This window comes from Ascaphus truei, chromosome 13 (assembly GCF_040206685.1).
Source record: "Ascaphus truei isolate aAscTru1 chromosome 13, aAscTru1.hap1, whole genome shotgun sequence".
NCBI lineage: Eukaryota > Metazoa > Chordata > Amphibia > Anura > Ascaphidae > Ascaphus > Ascaphus truei.
This window is the reverse complement of record NC_134495.1, coordinates 45,664,753-45,687,869: the sequence shown is the minus strand read 5'-3', so window position 1 is coordinate 45,687,869 and position 23,117 is coordinate 45,664,753. Positions and strand designations below refer to the sequence as shown.

The 23,117-nt window shown below is 47.7% G+C and overlaps 1 protein-coding gene across 4 annotated transcripts in view; it reads left to right on the top strand.

Moving 5' to 3' along the window:
* Nucleotides 1-23,117, top strand: part of LOC142465280 (uncharacterized) — a 133,754-nt gene that overhangs the window by 101,438 nt on the left and 9,199 nt on the right. For 2 of the 4 annotated variants that reach the window (XM_075569289.1, XM_075569288.1), the window contains exons 2-4: nucleotides 1,007-1,221; nucleotides 15,166-15,369; nucleotides 15,560-15,683. In XM_075569289.1, the coding sequence (XP_075425404.1) occupies nucleotides 1,099-1,221; nucleotides 15,166-15,369; nucleotides 15,560-15,683 (451 nt within the window). In that variant the 5' untranslated portion in view covers nucleotides 1,007-1,098. Of the gene's footprint in view, nucleotides 1-1,006; nucleotides 9,134-15,165; nucleotides 15,370-15,559; nucleotides 15,684-23,117 lie in introns of those variants that run through there. The other 2 variants (XM_075569287.1, XM_075569290.1) reach the window with 2 other exon arrangements.

Genomic DNA, 23,117 nt, shown 5'->3' with positions numbered 1-23,117 from the left:
TGCGCTACCAACCCTTGCCTACTGCGCATGCACGACCAACCCTTGCCGGCTGCTCGTACACACGAGTGACCGGTAAGCTCCGATTGCGCACGAGCGGCCTGCAAGTGTCAATCGCGCATGCGCGGTAGACAAGTGCTGGGCGCGCATGCGCAGCTGCAAAGATAAGCATTTTTCAACCTAGAGAGCGGGCCCCCAAAGAGCGTGGGCTATATCTACACATACACATATACACATACATACATACATACACACATATATACACACACACACACACACAGATCCAGCACACTTGGACGTTTTCAATAAGTACAGTTTATTTACGCGATCAGCGAAAGGTCCCAATGGGGACCGAAACGTCGATCACTGTGTGAATAAACTCCACTTATTGAAGAAGTACCCTGTTCAGATGAAACGTGACTCATTTATTTTTCGTCATGGAATTGGTGATGGCATGATGACCTCATCAAGTGCATAGTTACAAAATGGTTTTTAGTGAAGAAAATAAGCATCTGATCTTATACAAGCTATTAGAGAGGGCTGGGGTTCTTTACAATGCATCTGATCTCAGATGCGCTATTAGAGAGGGCTGGGGTTCCTTACAATGCATCTGATCTCAGACACGCTATTAGAGAGGGTTGGGGTTCCTTACAATGCATCTGATCTCAGACACGCTATTAGAGAGGGTTGGGGTTCCTTACAATGCATCTGATCTCAGACACGCTATTAGAAAGAGTTGGAGTTCCGCAGAATTTCACAATATAATTCTTGAGTTTATTAACCAAAAAAGTTTTATATATAATACACACACCGATATGTATACATTTACATACGCGTTCTGAGGTACCACTACGTTTTCATTTGGCAACCAACATTACTGCTACTTTTTATTTGCTCATAAATTGACAAAGATATAAAGGACCCACAGTCCCCTCACATCTGTCCCTCCCACTGCAGGGTGAGATGCAGAATGACACTCATTTTATTGTATCCTTTTCTGTCACGGCAGGGTCACATATCTCTCCTCTCATATTACTGTGAAGGACAAGTACACTATATATCACAAACTGCAGAGGTCACCATGCGGTGAAATACTTCTAAATGAACCACAGCCCATTCTTGGACCATCTGACTAACTCACTGATGATGAACACGGACATGAAGCAGATGACTGAGAGGATCTTGAATCACACCCTGGAGATTATCTACCTGCTGACTGGAGAGGTGAGAGCTTCTGGGGAAAGTTATAATGACACCACTCTTATCTCCCTCACTACAACAGAGACCTGCAGAGCGTTAGTATGGGAGGTACTGGAGAAGCAATATCCAGGGACACGTAATGAGAGAAAGCAAGAACACAAGGGCAGGCAAGATGTTTGGTCATTTGGAGAGTCCAGGACCACATAAGGACAAGATTGGGCAGCAGGAGAGCACAGACTCAGATGGAAGGATGTATTTTGACAGAGGAGATTGACCCAGTGATTGTGTGTGTGTGTTTGCACATGCAAAGTTAAAGTGCCTCCTGCTTTTCCACTTTCCATGGTCTCTTTACCCCAGACTCATGGAACTTTCTGTGTGTAAGTTTTAGGTGGGATATTTTGGTAGGGATGCCATTATTTTGTTTGCAGGAGCTCGGGAGTTACCGGTAGAAAATTAATTCTACCCAGCGAGCAGGCATGATTTGCCGGTATGCAAGTGGAATTGCACTGGGGCTGCCCCATTTCCCCCAAACTCCTGGTTTTCAATCCCCGATATCTGAGTCCTATGCCTTACAGTCATGAGTCTCCCCAAGGTCCCCCATTCATTAAAATATGTTTTGTGTACTTTATACATTTATTATAAGACTCTATGCAGTCCGCCAGGGCATCTGCTTAAGGTGCCAGCAAGTCTGCATAGAGTCAATAGTTCTAAAGAGGAGATGGGATGTTGAGAGGTGTCGGGGTGCTAAGTGGATGGGGCGGGGTGGACTACAGAGTTCAGAGAACAGAGACCCCCAGCGGGGAGGATCCTCTGGTCTGCCAGACTTAGTGGAGCCTGCCCCGAAGGTAGCAATGGGTTGACCATGGGAAGCGGCAGAATGTCGGCACGTTTCCCTTTGGTTGATTCATATGTCCCGCCCACGGGGCATCCAGAGCCAGCATGACAAGCCGCCTCCTCTGACGTCAGCCAAGAGATGAGCCCCTGTTTCTTTTGGATAGTTGGATAGGGTCCCCATGCTCTGATTGGTCGCCCTTCCTACTTCCCTGCTAAGGATAGCTTAGCAGAGTGTATGTAAGGAGATGGCCGAGGCACAGAACTAGACCATCCAGAGACTTGTGTTGATGAAGCTAAGGCTTTTCAAAGTTGCTCTATTGCAAATGAAAGAGCAACCAGCTTCGTTTTGCAGCTTTGAAAGCCTAGATTTTTCCCCCAGACTCCCATTAAGTGTATTTTTGTCTGGTTCTTTTGCATCTCTTCTTGTTGTATGTGGGTTTAGCAAAATAAACGCAATTTGTTTTTACTACCTTGTTTTGCCTAATGAATGATCCCGGTAATATATAAATGGTGTTAAAAGTACCTGGTCTCCCGTGACAGGGTCTCAGTGAGTTTGGTGCAAACATGTCAGTGATACTGTACAATAGTCAAAATTGGTGGGGAAGGCACTGGGACCAGAATTTTCAAGTTAGAGACTGTACCCATTGTCATGACCAAGAATTGTTCTGACCCAATAGTCCTCGTCTCGAAAATAGTCCAAAAATAACAGTTCTTGGTCAGGACAATGGGTACAGTCTCTAACTTGAAAATTCTGGTCCCACGTTGCCTCCTCAAAGATAGAAGATCCTGTGAACATAGAAGAAAAAACTGGCCATTGCGCAGTAACTTGTTAAAACACCGATCACTGCACTTTCCAGATGGCTACTTACAACAGGTAAGAAGTAAACAGGCAGAGGGTTGTGTCTTTTATCTTTATGATGAAGCGATGAACCACGGATTCTCAATGAAGTCTACGAATTACAGTACCCATAGAATGAATAAAATACACAGTGTGGTAACAGAGATAACATTTATTTAAAAAACGCAAGACCATAGAAGTTTACACACAAAGTATTTGGTCTTGACGCGTGATTTCAATGTGCCGTCCGCAGCGTGAATGTAAGGAGCACAGTGCTGGCAGCTTGGGTTGGATCCACACACCTCACTCCTCCTTGCGGCCGCGACTCAGATCGGTCTCCTCCCCCGATGATATCACCACCGCGCGGTTTGCTTTCTCTCACTACCTGATGGACTCACGTAAAAACAACCTCCACCCTATGCTTTTCGTGACATGGCACGTCACTTCCTCAGGGGATATCTGAGCCTGAAAGAAATTGGGGCTGGGGGAAAAAAAAAAACAGTCTCTCGAGCTGATAAAGTCCTTCGGCCTGGTGGTAGTCCTTACCCCCTCCATAGTCCATGTCCATCAGGGCAAAGTTCTGGGGTGTTACCACACTTGTTCCCCCCCCCCCTCCACGCAAGGTTCCCCTCCCTGCGTTTGGGGACATTGACCACTGGGGTCACAAAAGACTGCAGGGGTTTGGGGCTGCTGACTGCAGCAACGCAGGGCTTCAAGGTTTGTATTGCCGGTCCATCTTCTTGGGACCACGCTGCCAGCACCAATGCCCTCTTAGTCAAGGAGTCTGTCAGGACATGGTAACCAGTCACTGTAGTACTGCTGAGCGTCCCTGATCTCCATATCTAACTATTCCCCCTCCCTCACTACCCTGTAGTCAGTCTGTGGGAGAGACACCTGAGTCACCTTAGTCAGGGGGTCCGTCGGAGCACGGTAGCCAGTCACTAAATCCCTAGTGGACTGCTGCCTGTCTCTGACATCCCTGTCTAACCGTTCGCTCCCCATCACGACACTGATTTCAGTCTGATGGAGGGGCTGCTGACCGCCTGGGTCTACCGGGCAATCAGTCCACTGTGTCCTCCCAGGCTTATCCCTAATAGGGACCCTCTGTCTCCCTGACACCTCTCACTTCCACTCCCAGTGGGGCGCTGTGAGCTGGGGAGCTTCCTGCCCTATACCTGCAAGGAACCCCTACCTGGTCCCTTGCTGCATCTGCCTTAACCGGAGCTCCTTGGGCTGAGACCTAGTCTGAACCCATACCCGGTTCCACAAGCAGATCCACATCTGCCCGCACCACCTCCCGGTAAACATCACTGCACTCCAATAGTTCCCTACGTGTCACTCCATCTGAACACAAGTCACAGTGGGGAAAAAGACATACATAGGTATATTGGTCAGGCATAGTCTGGCGTATCTGCCTGATCCCTCCGAGGTCCTCTGCGTGTGGGGGCTCCAAATATAGAGGAGTCTAGACCACCTTGGTGGGCACCGGTGCCATGGCAACTGCCCAACTATGGCTCCTTGTGACGTGTCACAAGAGCATTCTCTCCCTGTACTTTCACCAGCAACCCTGTCCATGGGAACCGGTGCCTGGTCTAGACCCTATCAGGCTGCCCAGGAGTACCTTATTGCAGGGGACTCCCAGACCGACTGTCTAGTACCTCTGGGTGCAAAATAAAACCTTTTTGCTGCTGCTAGCTGCATCTGGGTCCAAAGCTGCTGCATTGCTGCCATCTGCTTCACCTGGGGATACAGCCTCTCACAAGATGTCCATCCTGGCGCTGGGAAGCATTGCCCCGGACTGGGGTTACTGGACTCCTCAGGAACTGCATGATCTGGTGGTCCCAAATGCAGGGCGATGGTGACATCTTCAATAGACAGGTGTACTAAAGGCTCCCCTACCTGGACAAGTGCTGTGCCCGCACTAAACTGTGTTCACCGGACATCATTGGATTGGAACCCGACAGTTGCAATCTGATGCCCCCCGTTTCCACTGCGGTTCCACTGGCTGCAGGTGTAGATACCTCCGCCTGAGTCCCCTTGCTGGGCTAGCTGGATGGCTACACTCTGCTCCTCTGTGGGTGTCAGTCGCATGGTGGCGACTGGCCACACAGATGGAAAACTTTGGCCCTGATGGGGTTTATCAGACTTGTCCTGGTCCAGTCAATCTGATCTGAGATGTCCAGTCCTGTTACACTGATAACACGCCTTTCATGCCTCAGCTCTGCAGACTGGGAGGTATTCTCCCCTGCAGGTGCTGTGGGCTTACCCTGGGGGACACTGGAATTTAACTCGGCTCCCTTGGATTCCCGAGCCAGACTGGCTCCATGGTGGGTGATGTATTCATCAGCCAGGGTGGCGGCATCCAGACATGTTTTTGGTTTTCTGTCCAAAACCCAATCTCGCAACTCAGGTGGGCACTGCTGTAAAAACTGTTCTTTTGTAGCATCACATCCCTCCACCTACTGAGTTCTCTGCAAAATTGTCCTAGAAACAAAATGCATGAAAGCCTCCTTGCTGTCTTGTCGTCAGACATGAACACGCCACTGTATACCTCTGGAGTGAGGGCATACTGGCATAACAATCAAGTCCTTACAGTCTGGTAGTTGCTGATGTCCGATGACGGGATTGCCTGGAAGGTCTCCAGGGCTACCCCAGTCAATAGATGCGACAACGGCAAAACCCAGTCCCGTTCTGGTATACGGAACCGGCGACACTGATCTTCGAAAATCTTTAAAAATCCGTTGATCCTCTTCATGCCATTTGGCAGAGATGGTTTGTCAGTATTCCACCAGGGTCTTGGGAACGCCACACCTTTATAAGCTGCAAGTAGCTGGAGCTTTTGCTCAAAGGTTATCCCCTCTCCCCAGTTGATGAGGAGAGAGATAAGTCCTGTAGCAGGGAGACCGCTAGCCACCTGGGTTACCACGTCTACACTCCCTGGATCATGCTCACCATCTCCGTCTTCATCGCTGGCCTTTTCCCCCTCTTCTGCCCCCACTTCCACCAGGGCTGGATTAACCTCTGGGACCCTTGCTGGGCTAGTGGCTCCTGCAACTGCATGTGAGACTGTAACCGCCTCAGGTGAAGCTATACCTGCTTCATGGTTCTCAAGATTCTTCTCAGCACTGTCTTTGCCTGACCATCGGTCGGTAGTCCATAGCTCTCACACTGGGCGACAGTCCTGAGATGGTCCCAGGACCAATACCGGCCTGATTGCCTGTCCATTTTCACCTGGTGGTACTAAACTAAGTGATAGAGAGAACCTGCGCTTTTTCTGCTTTGTGTAACGTGTGTAAGTCACTACTTGTTTAGAGAGCTCGCAATCTTCGAGTTTCTCTTTATGTTAGAAGACCCACAGGATTTTAAAACATAAAGCTCAATGATCCCACACGCTACCACCAGTAAATAAGGCCTGTCACGGGAGACGAGGCAATTTACACCTTTTTTTCCAGTGTGAACATTGGATTTATGGGAGTTGTGGGGTCACCCAGGTGTGTGTGTGTCAGCCACAAGGAAAGGATCACAAGTCAGTCATTTTGAACACAGCAGCCGTTTTGTCTGTTCCGACATTTTGAGTGAATGAAGTATGTTAGATGTGTGCAAGAAGCTGGTTGCGCAGTCGCTCTCAGTAGATACTGTATTAAACCCCACCAATTCTCGGAAATAGATGTTCTTCCCCTCAAAGATATGTGACGGTTGAGATAGTTGCCACTTCCCATATCTGACATCTGTGCATCCAAGGCTGCATAATGTTTACTGTTCTAGCAGAAACCACCAGGTCCCAACATCCGCAGACCTATATAGAGTAAAGGTTAGCTTGCATAGCATCAAGAATTTTACCAGGATCCTGCATTGAACAAAACAAGATAATGAAATAAATTGTAGTTTATTCACTTAAAATAGGCATACACAAAGTGGAACACAAACTACAGGCACAAAGACACACTTACTTGGGTAAAAAACTAGACTTAGAAAAGATTCCAGCAGATTGTGCTGAAGCAGCACTTGTGAAAGGGCCGCCCACCCTCTTTCTTGCTGAAGACTGGACATTTAGAATCTTAGAATTTGGAGAACTGAAAATCTGATTGGTGCAGGGGTTTATAATACTTCTGAGTTTCATTCACAAAAACCGACAGCCCTTTTCAGAAGCATGAGAAATTTCTCAGCAGCCAATCAGAGCAGGGCTCATCTGGCTAATGATGTCAGAGTATATGCCTGTCTCGGGTTGCCCTGTTTGCGGGACATATGTTCTAGCCAATAGGAAATGTGCTTATGATCGCTATCTTTTCCTTAGCCAGACCATTGCCTCCCGCTAGGCAGGCGCCACTGAGTCTAGTAGACCAGAGGGTCCCCTCCAGGGGGTCTCTGTTCTCCTGACCCAGTACTCCACCCTGCCCCATCCACTCTGCACCACGACACCTCTGACATCCTCTGGCTGCTTTGAACTCAGATGTCTCACAGACTTAATGGCACCTAGCCCTGGCAGTCTCTGGGACATCGGTTCTGAAAGCCCACTAACTTACAGTATACAACACTATATTCCATTACATTCCATGTATTAATAAAATAAACCGTTAATACATCTCCAATCTCTGGGTATGGGGAATAGAATAGAAAAGGGTATTTTTTATCTATCAGCATATATGCCCCACACACTATATAACTTAGTTGGATTCATAGTCCCCCCACAACCTTATCTATGGTGGGGATACCCATGAACCCAATACTGGTTCTGGGCTACCTGGCACTAACTAGGGTACCCCTATGTTACCTAGGGATCCCCGCAGCTACAGGAACCCTTTTCATCCCTGTGCCTCATTGTACATTTCTGGTCTGTGCTGAAGCAGGGAACCCTATACCGGTTCTGGGTGACCTGGGCTTTTACTGGGTATCCTCATTAACCTAGGGACCCCTTGACTGTTTCAGGGACACCTAACATCCCTATGCCCCTTTTACCTTTCTGGTCTGTGCTGAAGCAGGGAACCCCTAGTGGTGAGTCGCAAAAGCGTTTTCAAAGAGATATTGCTGGGACAATGTGCCAACATGTATCCAGGAAACAGACCTGAATCCTAGGTAAATTTTTAGGGGAGCCAGCAACTCTGGACCCTGCTAGGCACATTCTGACAATACTTTCTCAACAAACCCCCCCTTGAAACTCATACCACAGCAGTCTCTGCTTATTGGCACTCCTGGAAAGGTGAAAACACACAAAATACGTTATTACCGCACATTACAGGTTATCCATGTACAAACCCTGGGCTCAGGAGCTGACTCTTCATGAACCCTTATTACAGATCAGGGGTAACCAAACAAGTCATGGGACAAGAACCACATCTCTGTTTCACCCCCCCCCCTTTCCTTTGCAGCTTCTGCTTGTCTTGTTCTCATTCCAGCTGCATGTATTTTGCTCTGTACACACACAGTGCCTGTGTGTTAGACACAGTGTTGCGATCCCTGTCTCTGCATTATGCCAGTGAGTTGCTACAGCAACCTCAGCCTTTCTCTCAGAATGGGCTAGTCTGCTTTCTCTCCCTCTGCCTTGCTGACAGATGGTCTGTCCCCAGGCTATCTTGCTACCCAGAATACACTCACACTTCCTTTTCCAACTTCAACACTGGCTGAGTGAGTACCTTCTGTAATTGCTCTACTGGCAGGGCCTCATCCTTTTCACCTGCCCTTACTACAAATCACCCACAGAGAGACATTATTCCAACACAAACATCTCATCCACAAGTGCCTGTTTTTATTGCTGCTTTCCCTAAATAAAGTGAAGAAAATATACAGGACTTGTTGTGTTTTGGAAAGAGGGCTGAGTTGAAGCTAGCTGGGTTGATTCATACCTCCAGACATGACCCTAGATCCAGAATAGTGAAAAGGAAGACTGTGTGTCTTGTAGATATACATACAGAAGCTGCTACTCTAAACTTTATGCGATCACAGAGCAGTCTCTGGACACAGCAAGCAGCTTACACTGCACGCAGCCTGCAGCTCACACAAAGGCAGCAGCACTGCAGTCAGACTGCAATACACACAGAACTTTGATTGCTCTTTTCTGTCTTTGAGCCCACTCTCTGCACAGCTCCATAGTGAAGAGCTACCATCTCACCTACCCCTGCGCACGTCCTCACGGCTAGCGCCACGCCACCGGACACCCGCCAGGACACGGGTCAGAGCCACCGGACACCTGTGAGTACAGCTACCCCTACGCTGAACGCTGCAGGACACCGCTCGGCATCATCTGAGACAGTTGACCATCGCTGACAGGTAACAGACCGCACGCCACACGCACTGGCTAAAGGCCTACACACACCTACAGCATGGCAGAACTCAGATCCTCACCAGACATCACGCAGGAGAGTGACCACTCAGACACAGAGACCGCTGCGCAACTGCAAAAGGCGCAGGCAGGCGCATGGCCTAAACGGACACTCACACTGACACACAAGATATGAAACTGACGTTGAAGCGCACCGCGCTAAATTAGAGAAGGCCTGGGAAATAACCATACTGGGAATACGCAATGCTACTAGCATTGGCAACTATGCGCAACAGCTCGAGCAGACAATAACGGAATTAAGGACTGATCACTTGTGTTACCAAGAGCTGTCAGAGACATACATTACTTACCTGACCAGGGCCAACACCAGCAAAAGCCTGCAAGAAAGAGACATACAGAGTAACATTGAGCTAACGCGTGACAGCCACGTGCGGTCCACTATCACGGAGGCCGAGAGTAGGAGAAAAGACCTTTTGCTGGAAACAGCATCACAGCGCTCCAGCACATCCAGACACTCGTCAAGGTCAGCAAGATCAGCGCAATCTCACTTGTCTAGCGCAAGCGCCAGCGCCACAAGGCGCGAGCCACCGCAGAGGCTGCACATGCCAGGGCCGCATACGCTCAGAAAGAGGCAGCCATGAAACTAGAAAGGGCCCGCAGAGAAGAGGAGGAGTAGACAGCAGCTACCACCGCCGCTGCAGCCACTGCCACCGCCGCTGCAGCCACTGCCACCGCTGCTGACACCACCGCTACAGCCACTGCCACTGCTGCACGGAAAAAGACAGAGGTGGACGTTAACCTAGAGGCCCTAAAGCAAGAAAAGGAAGCTGCTGCCGCTATAGCCCAAGCCGAAGTCCTAGAAGCAGCCGCGCGACAGGACAGCGGGGAGCAACTGTACAGACGGTTAGCCTCAGAGGATCCAGTCCAACGCACTGAAGACTACGTAAGGAGCCTCTTCAGCATAAACACCAGCGCACATCTCAACACGGAGGGAGTAACTCCACAGACACCGAAGATTTGCTAGGTCCACGAGGAGAAGACGCTGCTCCTTCAATGGTACATGCTGCATGGGATAGCCACAGCCGCAACAGTGATCCACACGCCAGCGCGCACACGGATGCACCACAACAGACTCGCAATCCAGGTACACCCACACGGGAGAACACAGCCCCTCACACTGACCAGCAGTCATCACGCGTCCACGCCAAGGAAGAGGCGACCGCATGGACCCTCCCAGCAACTACCTCAGAACGTGACCAACATGCCGATGCCTCAGGCCTGACAGACATAGCCAAGTACATGATCCGGCGTGACCTGGTGCAAATAGGACTCACCTTCTTTGACGACCATCCTGAGAACTACCGAACGTGGAAGTTCACGTTCAAGGACACAATCAACAGCCTGGGCTTCTCAGCAAGGGAAGAGCTCAACCTGCTATCCAAATGGCTGGGAAACGAATCCAGGGAGCACGCGAAGAGACTTCGGATGGCAAACGCGAACCACCCCGAAGTAGGTCTTGACCTAGTATGGGAAAGGCTAGAAGAGTGCTACGGTAGTCCCGAAGCAGTCGAGGATTCGCTCTTCAAAAGAGTCGACAGCTTTCCCAAGATCACAACTAAAGACTACTCGAAGTTACGAGAGCTCGGGGACCTGCTGCAAGAGCTGGAGTTTGCAAGAAAAGACCATTCCTTAACAGGTCTCAACATCCTAGACTCAGCTCGCGGAGTGAGACCCTGTCACGGGAGACGCGCTTAATAACACATTTATATTTCGTGGGTCCTGATTGAGCAGAACAGGTTGAGCAAAATAAACTGAGATTTATTCCCTTGATAGGCAAACACACGACAACTGCAGAATAAACTTAATAATTACACTCACGGGTAGAGAAACAGAGGATAATGTCCAGAAAGGTGCCCAAGCACCAGAAGATTGTTCTTTAAAAACTAGTCCATTTGCAAATTGCCAAATAAATAGCCAGTCCAATCCTTCTGTGAATGTGCAAAGTCTTTTCTGGTTCTCTGGGATTTGCTGGAATCCCCAGGGCTAACGAAATCCTGAAGCAGGGCAAGTTTCCTTGTTGCGATGTTTTTAACCCCTTGCGTTCTGGAATCGTAGCCGCTGTACTCAGGTCTTATCCGCTTGAAGAAATCAGGAAACAGCAACAGCAACAACACAGGAATAACCCAGGAATGAGGGGTACAGGCCTTTTTAAGGACAAGGGCCTGTGAAGTGTTACATTAGCCTCATCCCATTGGCAAGGAATTATCTTCCTCCTATCAGAACCTGCCAGGTCACATGGGCAAGTCCTACAGCCAGCTCAGGTATCTCTGAGCATGCTCAGTAAGCAGCTTGGTAGCACTGCTAAGTAAAAAAGGGGCCACTCATTTCTGGGGACGCAATGTCTGGAGTTTGGTCCCGAGGTGTGAAATATCCAGGAGGAGTAACAGGATCTGCTACTCAGAAACATCCTGATTTAAGTGACACTTTACGAATCTGGGATCTTTCATCCCAACAGGGGCTCCTGTATGCATAACATTTGTTCCTTACTGCCTTACAAAGGCAGGCAGACAAAAAAAATAGCATCCTGCCGGTACATTTTAAAACAGCAACAGAAAGGCACTTCACTGCAGGTAGAGATTAGCCTGCAAAATGGGGACAGCCATGCATATAGAATTAACCCCTTCATCCCCAACGCGAAATAGGGGTAACCAGCTGAGCCCACTGCCTTTATTAATGCGCTGATTACCCCCATTTTCGCCACAGACCCATCTTGGAAAAGCTACCCTACAACCTCCAAGAAAGATGGATTTCACATGCTCCAAATACAAAAGAGAGAAGCAAGTCGCCTTCCCCCCATTCTCATTGTTCTTGAGCTTCATCCGCGAAGCGGCAAGGACAAGGAACAATCCCAGTTTCATCCTGGGTGCGCAAACCACACACAATGCAAGCAGCCTGAGGAATGAAAGACCAGTGGCGAGATACGGTAACACTCAAACACCCATCTCGGTCCACAGGACGGACGTGTCTCCCACGACCCAAACTACTCCCGATCAGTTGGTCGCCGGTGACAAGGAACCGAGGGACCCAAACAGGGAATGTCCCATACACGAGAAGCCACACCTACTTAACAGGTGCTTTGGGTTCAGGATGAAGTCCCTAGAGGAACGCAAGAGGTTACTCTGAGAATTCAGAGTTTGCTTCAGGTGCTGCGGTTCCACGACTCACCTATCCAGAGGCTGTAAAGAAGAAATCAAATGTACAGTGTGTAAAAGTGACAAGCACGTAACATCTTTACATCCAGAGGTGCTGACACTCCACCAACTCAACAACCCATCCTCCGTAGCGTAGCATGGCGGGGAGGAAGGAGGAGAGCCAACATCTGTCACGTCTCAGCGCACAGAGGTTTGCGGAAAAGGAAGTGACAAAATGTCCTGTTCCAAAATATGCCTGAGAAGGCTATTCGGATGTATGCAATCCTCGACGATCAAAGCAACAGATCATTGGCAAAGACGGAGTTCTTCCACTTATTCAACTCACAAGACAATGCCTCACCCTACACCCTCAGAACCTGTGCAGGGTCAACTGAGACAACAGGGAGAAGAGCAAGCGGTTACGTCATATGTTCAGTGGATAACATAGTGAAGATAGCTCTCCCCACACTCATCGAGTGCAACCACATGGCCACAAACAGGGATGAGATTCCCACACCAGGTGTGGCACGCCATCACCCACCCCTCAAAGGAATAGCCAACTACATCCCGCCGGTAGAACAAGGCGCCAAGATCTTGCTGCTGCTCGGTAGGGACATCTTGAGGGTACATCAAGTCTGTAAACAGCGTAACGGACCCCAAAGACTTGACCTAGGATGGTTGATAGTGGGCAACACGTGCACTGACAAAGAGCATGGACAAGACTATGTTGACGCCCGCAGAACGGTGATAACAGAATGTGGACACACATCCCTCTCTGAACCAGGTCTTGGCCATCTCCAAGCAACAGGAGGGACAAGTGAAGAGAAGAGACAAGGTCATACCCCTGAGATCGACAAGAACATCCTCACATCAGGGGGATGTGACAATGGCCTAGGATGCTTAGTGGTTAAGACAACCAAGGATAACGAGTCGACTCCACCGAAGGAAGAAAGTATCCTCCCGAAGGTGACCGGCAAAAGGATCTCCCAAAAGGAAAGAAACAATCAGATAGTCCTCCTGAGAGCAATGACACAGCTGAGACGTACAGCCATTCCTCTCCACAGAATGTCAAGCGACAAAGCAGCCAGCTGCCACGGCTGGAATAGCCGCAAAGGATTGTACCCTGCAGGTGAAACCACAGGGATAAAAAGACTGTTCTTTCACACACGTAAGAGGAGACAGTTGCAGAGACATTTCCCAAAAGGATTTACAAGGACAAAAGAGACTGTTTTTCACCATGTCCAGGGAGAGAACAACCTCCTGAGGGCAGTCAACAAAGAGACACAAAGGCGTATCTCCAAAATACGTGGACATGTCCTCTTGCAAGAGGAATGCACCAATGACTTAGGGTGCACAGTGTTCCAGACCACAAGGGACGACGACAAGCAAACACCATCGATGGGAGATAGAGGATTCCTGATGTTAACGGTCAAGGAGCTCGTCAAAGACGGACCGGGCAGTTGGGTGAACCCGCTACCATTCCGTTCACCAAGAAGGCACGTCCCAAACAATGGAGAACATGCCATCTCTAGGTTCACTTCACACCTCTGCGACCTACAATGGGAACCGGAGACCAAAAACAACTTTGTGGCCTTCATCCAGAAGATATTCCTTACTGGCCACGCAAAGCCAGCACCTCTAATAAAGAAAGGTGAAGAATGCTGGTACCTCCAATCATCTGGGGTCTACCACCCTCAGGAACCCTATCAAATCCGTGTAGTGTTCAGCCCCAGTGCACATCTCCAGGGAGCCTCCCCGAATGACGCCCTATTTACTGGACTAGATTCGACAAGTAGTCTTCCAGGAGTGTTGATCCACTTCCGCAAGGAGCCTAAAGCCATCTCCTTCTGCCAAACGCCAAGTGTCAGAGTGACAGGCTGTCACAACTGGCATACCTACAAGGGGATGCACTCTGTAGTTAAACCACAGAGACAAAAGGACTGTTCTTCCAGTTCAAAAGGAAATAGTGCCAGAGACTTTCACCAAGAGAGACACTGTGGTGCGCCCAGCTAACCTGGAGCGGTGCATCCAGTTTGCATCCTTTGCCCAAGAACCTTGGCCAAGGGACTTTGAAGCCAGTGATGCCAGCCGGTTTCCCATCGCTATGGGAACATGGACTTTTGCATTGTTATATTATGTTTGCATTGCACATATGTTCCACATACTTCATTATAGTGGTATCTCCAGATACCAGACAGGGAGTGTCATGGAACAAGAACCACATCTCTGTTTTACCCCCCCCCCCTTTCCTTTGCAGCTTCTGCTTGTCACGTTCTCATTCCAGCTGCATGTATTTTGCTCTGTACACACACAGTGCCTGTGTGTTAGACACAGTGTTGCGATCCCTGTCTCTGCATTATGCCAGTGAGTTGCTACAGCAACCTCAGCCTCTCAGAATGGGCTAGTCTGCTTTCTCCCCCTCTGCCTTGCTGACAGATGGTCTGTCCCCAGGCTATCTTGCTACCCAGAATACACTCACACTTCCTTTTCCACCTTCAACACTGGCTGAGTGAGTACCTTCTGTAATTGCTCTACTGGCAGGACCTCATCCTTTTCACCTGCCCTTACTACAAATCACCCACAGAGAGACATTATTCCAACACAAACATCTCATCAACAAGTGCCTGTCTTTATTGCTGCTTTCCCTAAATAAAGTGAAGAAAATATACAGGACTTGTTGTGTTTTGGAAAGAGGGCTGAGTTGAAGCTAGCTGATTTCATTCATTCATACCTCCAGACATGACCCTGGATCCGGAATAAAATGGGCTTAAACCTTTGAAAGCCTGGTTATGCCCCTACCGTCACACTCTCTCTCTCTCAATATGTAGGATTATATTGTTGTGAAGAAGCACGGTGAGCATGTCACAGACAGCAACAGTCCCTGTGCGCCAGAAAGATTCTGCAGTACCCAGAGACCCATCATGGAGAATTCAACTAACTCCCTGAGACATGAGAGAAACAATGACAAGAAGCTGATGTCTGAGAAGATCCTTGAACACGTCAACATCATCATTCACGTGCTGACTGGAGAGGTGAGGGCTGCTGGGCAGCGTTAGATATTACCCCATTTCTGTCTTCATTCAGCCTTTTCTTGAGCACACGTTGTTCTCGGTATCGGTATTCGCCTTTCTGCCTTGCTCACCTTGCTTTCTATAAGGAAAATATTTTTACAGGACCAATTATTATATCTGGATGCTGATTGGGGGATTCTCTGTGTTTTAGGTACCTATAAAGTGTGATGATGTTGCTGTGTATTTCTCCATGGAGGAGTGGGAGTATTTAGAAGGACACAAGGAGCGTTACAAGGACGTGATGATGGAGAATAACCAGAACCTCAGCTCACTGGGTAAGAGGAGGCTTTCTGTTATTATAATAGAGATGTCAGTCATGTTTGGATCCAGCAAACAGGAGCTCAATTACACTTTGTGTTTTCGTTGTGAGGTTTATGTCAGGAATAAGAAACAAGTTACAGAGCCGAGCAAATGGAGGTTCATCTCTGTCACTCAGGACAGGGTATTTTAGAGCAGAGGTTACCAAACTTTTTCTATCGAGGTCCCCTATTCATAATGCTCAGCTGCTCTTACAATAGTGCAAACAGGACACTCACGGGACAGACCGCTACACACACACATAAATAAGACAGGCAGTCACAGAAAAAATAAACATATTAGAGTCACAAGATAACAACATTGTTTTGGATCAGACCAAGCGTCTGCAGAGTATCTGTCCCCGTCCAAATTGGTTTCCTACGTAGGTAGTGCATGCACGAGAAAAATCACACTGACACTAAGTTCAGAATGATAATGCTTCCCTTTATTGTTACAGCCCGCGTTCTCTTATATAGGGACTCAGGGAAGAGATTGTATGCAAAAAGGGCTGTCTTGTCTAAGGTCTAAAGGTTGTGTGCCAATGCACAGGTCAGTGTCTCATTGTTTCTTGTTAGGTCATTTCCTTGTATGGTCTTGTTATTGTAGTTTAGTGGACACATCAGCTTTTGGGTGGAATTCCTGGGTTGGGTGCCATCTTCCATACTTGATGGGAGGGGGAGCTGCGGTAGCCATTTTGAGTAAGGAACATAGGCATAGCATGGTACAAATTACAGATGAAGAAATAGGTATTTTATTCAATCCATCACAACATCAGCAGGACAGACACACACATTTCAGGAGAACAGATACACACACGCACGAGAACAGATACACACAGACACACATCACAAGAGAACAGATACACACAGGACAGAGATACACACACACACACATCGAAACGGATATATTCACAGTGGAGAACAGAAACACACAGGATAGACAGACACACACAACACAGGAGAACAAATACACACGGCAATCACACACACACTCACACAGAGGGGAACAGATACATACACACACGCACATACACACAGGCCAGTTAGACAAACGGCACAGCAGAACTGATACAGGAAGGCCAGACAGACACACACACAGTAGAACAGATACACTATATACATACAAAAGAAAAGAAAAGTGCAAACTCTCAGTGCAATATCAAAGGATTATTTAGTGAATAAAATGGGTAATATATGCACGTTCAGCAAAAACATGAATTAAAAGCAATATGGTATAGAAACACTGAGGAATCGCCTAGGTAGCCGGACCCTTGCAGGGTTCCCCGGTTGGGCCTATGGTATCGGTACAGGTAGGTAACAGCACACTTGCTGCAGCAGTGAAGATGTCCACTCTGGTAGGGAAAGCTCCCACTCCCGGTAAAAGACTCGCCCACCCCACGTTTCACTCGGCCAGGCAGGTGTTGAAGAAGTCACCTTTGATCGCTGAACGACTCTGTCAAGGTGCTCTCATGAGTGACGTCACCGGCCAGATGCAGCCGAGAATACACAGACAATTCACAAGCAGAGTTTGGTAACAAAACCAACTCATCGTCCAATATTTGAACCTACAGTACAGCTCCACACACATATAAAGATGTGGAAGCAGAGTCTGGACGCCTTGGCTGGCACAGACAGATATCCCTGGGATTGAGGTAACCACAATTTGGCAATGATAATCATAAATGCATTCTCCCCCAAAGAGCGCGATCTTAGCATGATAGGAGACCAGACTCTAGATTTCACACGGCGCTTCGGCACAGCCTAGACCATAAGGAGACAGGCCAAAGCAATCCCGGCCCCGACCATAACACAGAAGCCCTGGGAGCCCGCGTCCCCACCCCCCCCCATTTTTTTCTCCCCTCTCTCCCTTCCTCACCCTCATTTTTGTCTTTTTTTTCACCCCCAAGTTTAAATGTCCTTCTGGACCTTTTGGCCTAAAGAAGGCCCTTTTTTGCTATTATTCCATTCCACGCCCAAAGGAGAGGATAAATGTATCGTACCTGAATGTAATACTGTGATTGTATATGTTACCTGTATTCACGATACAACTTGTAATTAAGTTATGGTGAGTTAAAAAAGTGACAAAAACCCTCCACAGGAAAGCAAATATGCAAATACAACTGTATGCTCATCTGCATGTCTTAGGCAGGTCTGCAACCCCGCCTTTCCCCATTATCACCCAGCATACAAAACTTTTTTTACTCACCATAACTTAACTCAGTATTATGGTATAGCCTATCCCATAGCCTCTTTGCATACCCAGTTAAAATCAACCCCACACTGATGAGACCCATCAAGGTCGAAACAGCTGTCTGTGGGTGGTTTTCTGGGTATGCACCTTAACCCTGGCTGTGCTCAAAGCTGTGACCATGCAGCAAGCTTAAGCCTATAGGGAACCATGTTAAAAATGGTTTTTGAGGCAAAAAGTGACACTGTGTGCTCATTTGCATGTCATTTCCCAGAATCCCTTGCTGCAGTGGAAGTGCTGTATGCTGGGTGATAATGGGGAAAGGCGGGGTTGCAGACCTGCCTAAGACATGCAGATGAGCATACAGTTGTATTTGCTTTCCTGTGGAGGGTTTTTGTCACTTTTTTTACTCACCATAACTTAACTCAGTATTATGGTTTAGCCTATCCCATAGCCTCTCTTGCATTCCCAGTAAAATCAACCCCACACTGATGAGACCCATCAAGGTCGAAACAGCTGTCTGTGGGTGGTTTTCTGGGTATGCACCTTAACCCTGGCTGTGCTCAAAGCTGTGACCATGCAGCAAGCTTAAGCCTATAGGGAACCATGTTAAAAATGGTTATTGAGGCAAAAAGTGACACTGTGTGCTCATTTGCATGTCATTTCCCAGAATCCCTTGCTGCAGTGGAAGTGCTGTATGCTGGGTGATAATGGGGAAAGGCGGGGTTGCAGACCTGCCTAAGACATGCAGATGAGCATACAGTTATATTTGCATATTTGCTTTCCTGTGGAGGGTTTTTGTCACTTTTTTTACTCACCATAACTTAACTATATATATATATATATATATATATATATGTATGTATGTATGTATGTATGTATGTATGTATGTATGTATGTGTGTGTGTGTGTGTATATATATATATATGTATATGTAACAGAGTTCCTTACCAGGCAGACCAGGAGATCCAGGACCACGCAGCAAGAAAAGAGACAGCACTCATGGTAAAGTCCAAAACTATGTATTTAAAAGGCACAATCAACCAACGTTTCGGTCCTAACAACAGGACCTTTCTCAAGGGAGTGCTCATAACCAATGTGACCAAAACCACCAATATATAACCACACCCAAACTATCCACCATGTGTGATAGGCTGAAAGCCTACCCCACCCATCCAGCAAAGCTGTCTGCAATTATGTCTGGATGGGAGGATGATGTCATAATTGCGCCCTGACTCCCACTGCCTCGACAGACCAGGAGCATTTCCTGTAGTCATGGAAACCACCCAAGTAAACAAAGAACCATTGCTCATGTGTCACGCTGTCAGTGTAGCCGCGCTGCAGCCTAAGAGCCTGACATGGCTCTGGGTGGTCCCCAGTAGCTCCGCCCAGACTGAAGGTGGCGTGGGCAAATCACAGGCAGCAAAAAATGAGCTCTAATAATGTGAATCACCAAACAAAGTGCACCTCAACAGTGAAAACACAACGGGATGCAAGGAGTATGGGAAGGGAGGGAAGGGAAAGGAGAGGGTAGCAAGCAACATACAGGGGTATAGAAGACAAAAGGAAAACACAACAGGAACAGCAAGGGCAGGAAGGGTGGGGAGAATGACAAAAGATGCAGACAGAGAAATTATAAAAATAAGAACAGTGAGACAAAGTGAGATATCAGATGCAAATGTCATCAGGTAGAGCCAGAGCATGGGGGGGAGAGCAGAGGATTAGGTAGAAATGCAAAAAAAGTTAGATAAAGCATCCCAGTCTGAAGTCCTCATTCAAGCCATATGGTGCCATGGTCTTCAAATCTTAGATGGTTTTTGCCTCCAATTGCAGCAGCAGCCTATTGCGATCCCCACCACGGGCAGAGGTGTTGGCTTGCAGAATCGGCATACATTTGAGTGACGAAAGACTATGTCGATGTTGCTTAAAATGTCTGGCCACCGGGAGGAGTTTAAGATCATCCTCTGTGTTTTGATCCAATAGTGCCTTTCGGATGGTTGACCTATGGATGTCCATGCGTTCCTTGAACATACGGCTCGTTTTGCCTATATAATAAAGCCCGCAAGGACATTTAATAAAATAGACAATGAACCGCGACTCACAGTTAATGGCAGTCTTGATACCAATTGATTTACCACTATGGGGATGAGCAAAGGATTGGCCAGTCTGTAAGAAACCAAAATTAATACACCCGTGACATTTATAGACACCAGGTTTCCTCTGGAGCCATGTTGTAGTATTTGCATATTTAGCCGATGGATCGGCTTGTACAAGCGAATCCCTCAGGTTCCTGTCCCGGCGATAACACATCCTCAGTGGCGTCCGACAGATATTCCCAATTTTGGGGTCATTAGCCAAAATATTCCAATTCCTTCTGATACTACGTTTGATATGATTAGAAGTAGTATAAGTGCTACTGATATTCATGCACACCTTTTCGATTTTTACATTAGATGGTAAGAGTAGGGACCCCCTGTCAACTGCCTTTACTTTGGTTAGGGCCACATTGACTTCTGATCTAGATTATCCCCTATCCAGAAACCTCTGAGCCATTTTCCACAAAGCTTCCTCAACCAGCCTAGGGTCACTGGTAATGCGTTTGACCCTAAGCATCTGTGAATAGGGAAAGCCACGTTTAAGTGACTCTGGGTGGTGACCCATTGCACACAACAGTGTATTTTTGTCTGTTGGTTTCTGAAAAATCTCAGTACCTGGTAGCCCATTTTTCTTATAAACCACTGTATCAAGGAAAGGAATACGATCCATACTGTAATTGACAGTAAACCGTATCGTGGACGGTATCGCGTTCAAGTGTGAAATTAACTGCAAGAGCTCATCCTCCTGCCCACCCCAGATCAAGAAAATGTCATCGATGTAGCGAGTGTAGTGGACAAGGTTGCTGGCAAAAGGGGCATCATTAAGTAGGTGTGACTGTTCATAACTGTCCATAAATAAATTGGCGTAGGCTGGAGCCATATTGGAACCCATTACTGCTCCTGTTTTTTGGAGGAAAAAATCACGCTCAAATCGGAAAAAGTTTTTATGCAAAATTACGTTGATCAAAAAGAGGACGAACTCGATAAGGGGGCCGTCATATCCATCTAGGTTAGAGAAATGTTCCCGTATTGCCTCCAGTCCCTCCCCATGTGGGATATTGGGGGCATTACCAGTGACCCTAGATCACCCCCCCCGCTCCCCGCAGCGGAGGTACAGAGAGGGACCAGGGGAACACACACTACATTCACCCCCCGGTAGAATCCAATGACCCGCTTGGGAATGTAAACCAATGTCACACATATTTACACAATAAAAATGCATGTATGGAATATAACTTATCACTGTATACTCTACATGAGATTATACATTTCGTTGAACATTCCAATCACAGATCTCACTTTACGGCGAGCCCACTGCTGAGCCTCATAATGGGGTACCCAGAATTGATCATAAGTCATTCTCATGGGAGGTTGACCAACTCTTTGGCTTCTACGCAGCTGTTCTTCAGTTACCCCTTCTGGAGAGTAACTAATCTCATTTTGCAACTCAATCTCTTCCCTTGAGGGGCTCAACGTTTCAACACAGTCTCTTTGAGGCACAAAGCAGGGGCTCTGTGGGTCTAAAGGCTGGCTCATTGGAGTCAGCTTATCTGCGTTGGACCAAGGGGCCCTTTACCCGTAGCTCCTTCGGGAGATGCCCCAGCGGTCGGAAGGCCTCTTTGAAAGGTTCCCTCCATAGGATCCTCAGAGGTGGTATTAACTACAGTCTCTGGACCATCCTCTGTAACATCTGAGCGAAGCAGTGGGTACTTCCAACTCTTTATCTCCTACTTGAGGTATGGGAAGGAGATGATTTCTATGCCATACCTTTACCCGGCCTTCTGAGTCTTTGATACGGTATACCGGGAGGCCAGGCATCTGCGACTCCACTTCATATACACCATCCCTCCAACGGTCGGCCAGTTTATGCTTTCCGGCAACGCCCAGATTTCGAAGTAGAACAGCATCCCCTGGATGAATTTCCTTATGCCGTACTTTGTGATCATAACGTCTCTTATTATTCGCATTTAGTTGAGCCGAAGCTTTCTCTGCCAATTTATATGATTGTTGCAGACTATCTTGTAACCTTTGCACATACTGGAAATGCGTCCTGTTGGGTACTCCATCAGTAGATATTCGCAGGCGTACATCTACCGGTAGCCGCGCTTCTCGTCCAAACATCAGAAAATACGGGGTATATCCAGTAGACTCATGTCGAGTACAATTATAAGCATGTACCAAAGTCTCTACATGTTTACTCCATTCAGTCTTCTGTTGGCCTTTCAGAGTACCCAGCATGTCGAGCAGTGTTCTATTGAACCGTTCCGGCATAGTATCCCCCTCAGGATGATAGGAGGTCGTCCGAGACTTGGTGATATTCAGCAACTTAAGCAATTCTCGTATAAGATTACTTTCAAAGTCCCGGCCTTGATCCGAATGCAATCAATTTGGTAGTTCATAATGAAGGAAATACTTCTCCCATAATACTTTAGCTACAGTTACAGCCCGTTGGTCTTTAGTAGGAAAGGCTTGGGCATATCTGGTGTAATGATCTGTGATCACCAGTACATTTCCGATACCTCGGGTGTCAGGTTCGATGCAAAGAAAGTCCATACACACCAGATCCATAAGTCCTGAGCTTTTCAAATGAGCCATGGGCGCTGCCCGGGTGGGTAGTGTTTTCCGTTGTATACAGCAGGTACACCGCCTAAAGTGTATCTCCACAGACTCTCTCATTTTTGGCCAGAAGAATCGATCACAAAGTAGTCCGAATGTTTTGTCAATACCGAGATGGCCGTGATCATTGTGTAATGCTCGGAGGACCGTGGGTTGCAGGATCTTAGGTAGAAATAACTGCCGTCTATCAGGATGGTTGTGATACGGTACTACCCTATACAATAGACCGTTATCTAGCTCAAATCTGTCCATTTCCTTCATGAGCAGGGCTATCATTTCTTTAGGGGCTCGTCTAAGCACCAAAGGGTTATCTTGTTGCAGAGCTTGCCGTACTATTCCTACCACTGGATCATAAATTTGAAATTGTACCAAATCCTTCCAAATAATAATCTTGTCCGGAGTTATGTTCATTCCTTCCGGATGGCTGTACGCCCGTGGAATAGCCTTTGGTTGACACCCTAATGAATCCGCTATCCTCAATTCAGAAAAGGCTTCTTGGTCACCTACGACTGC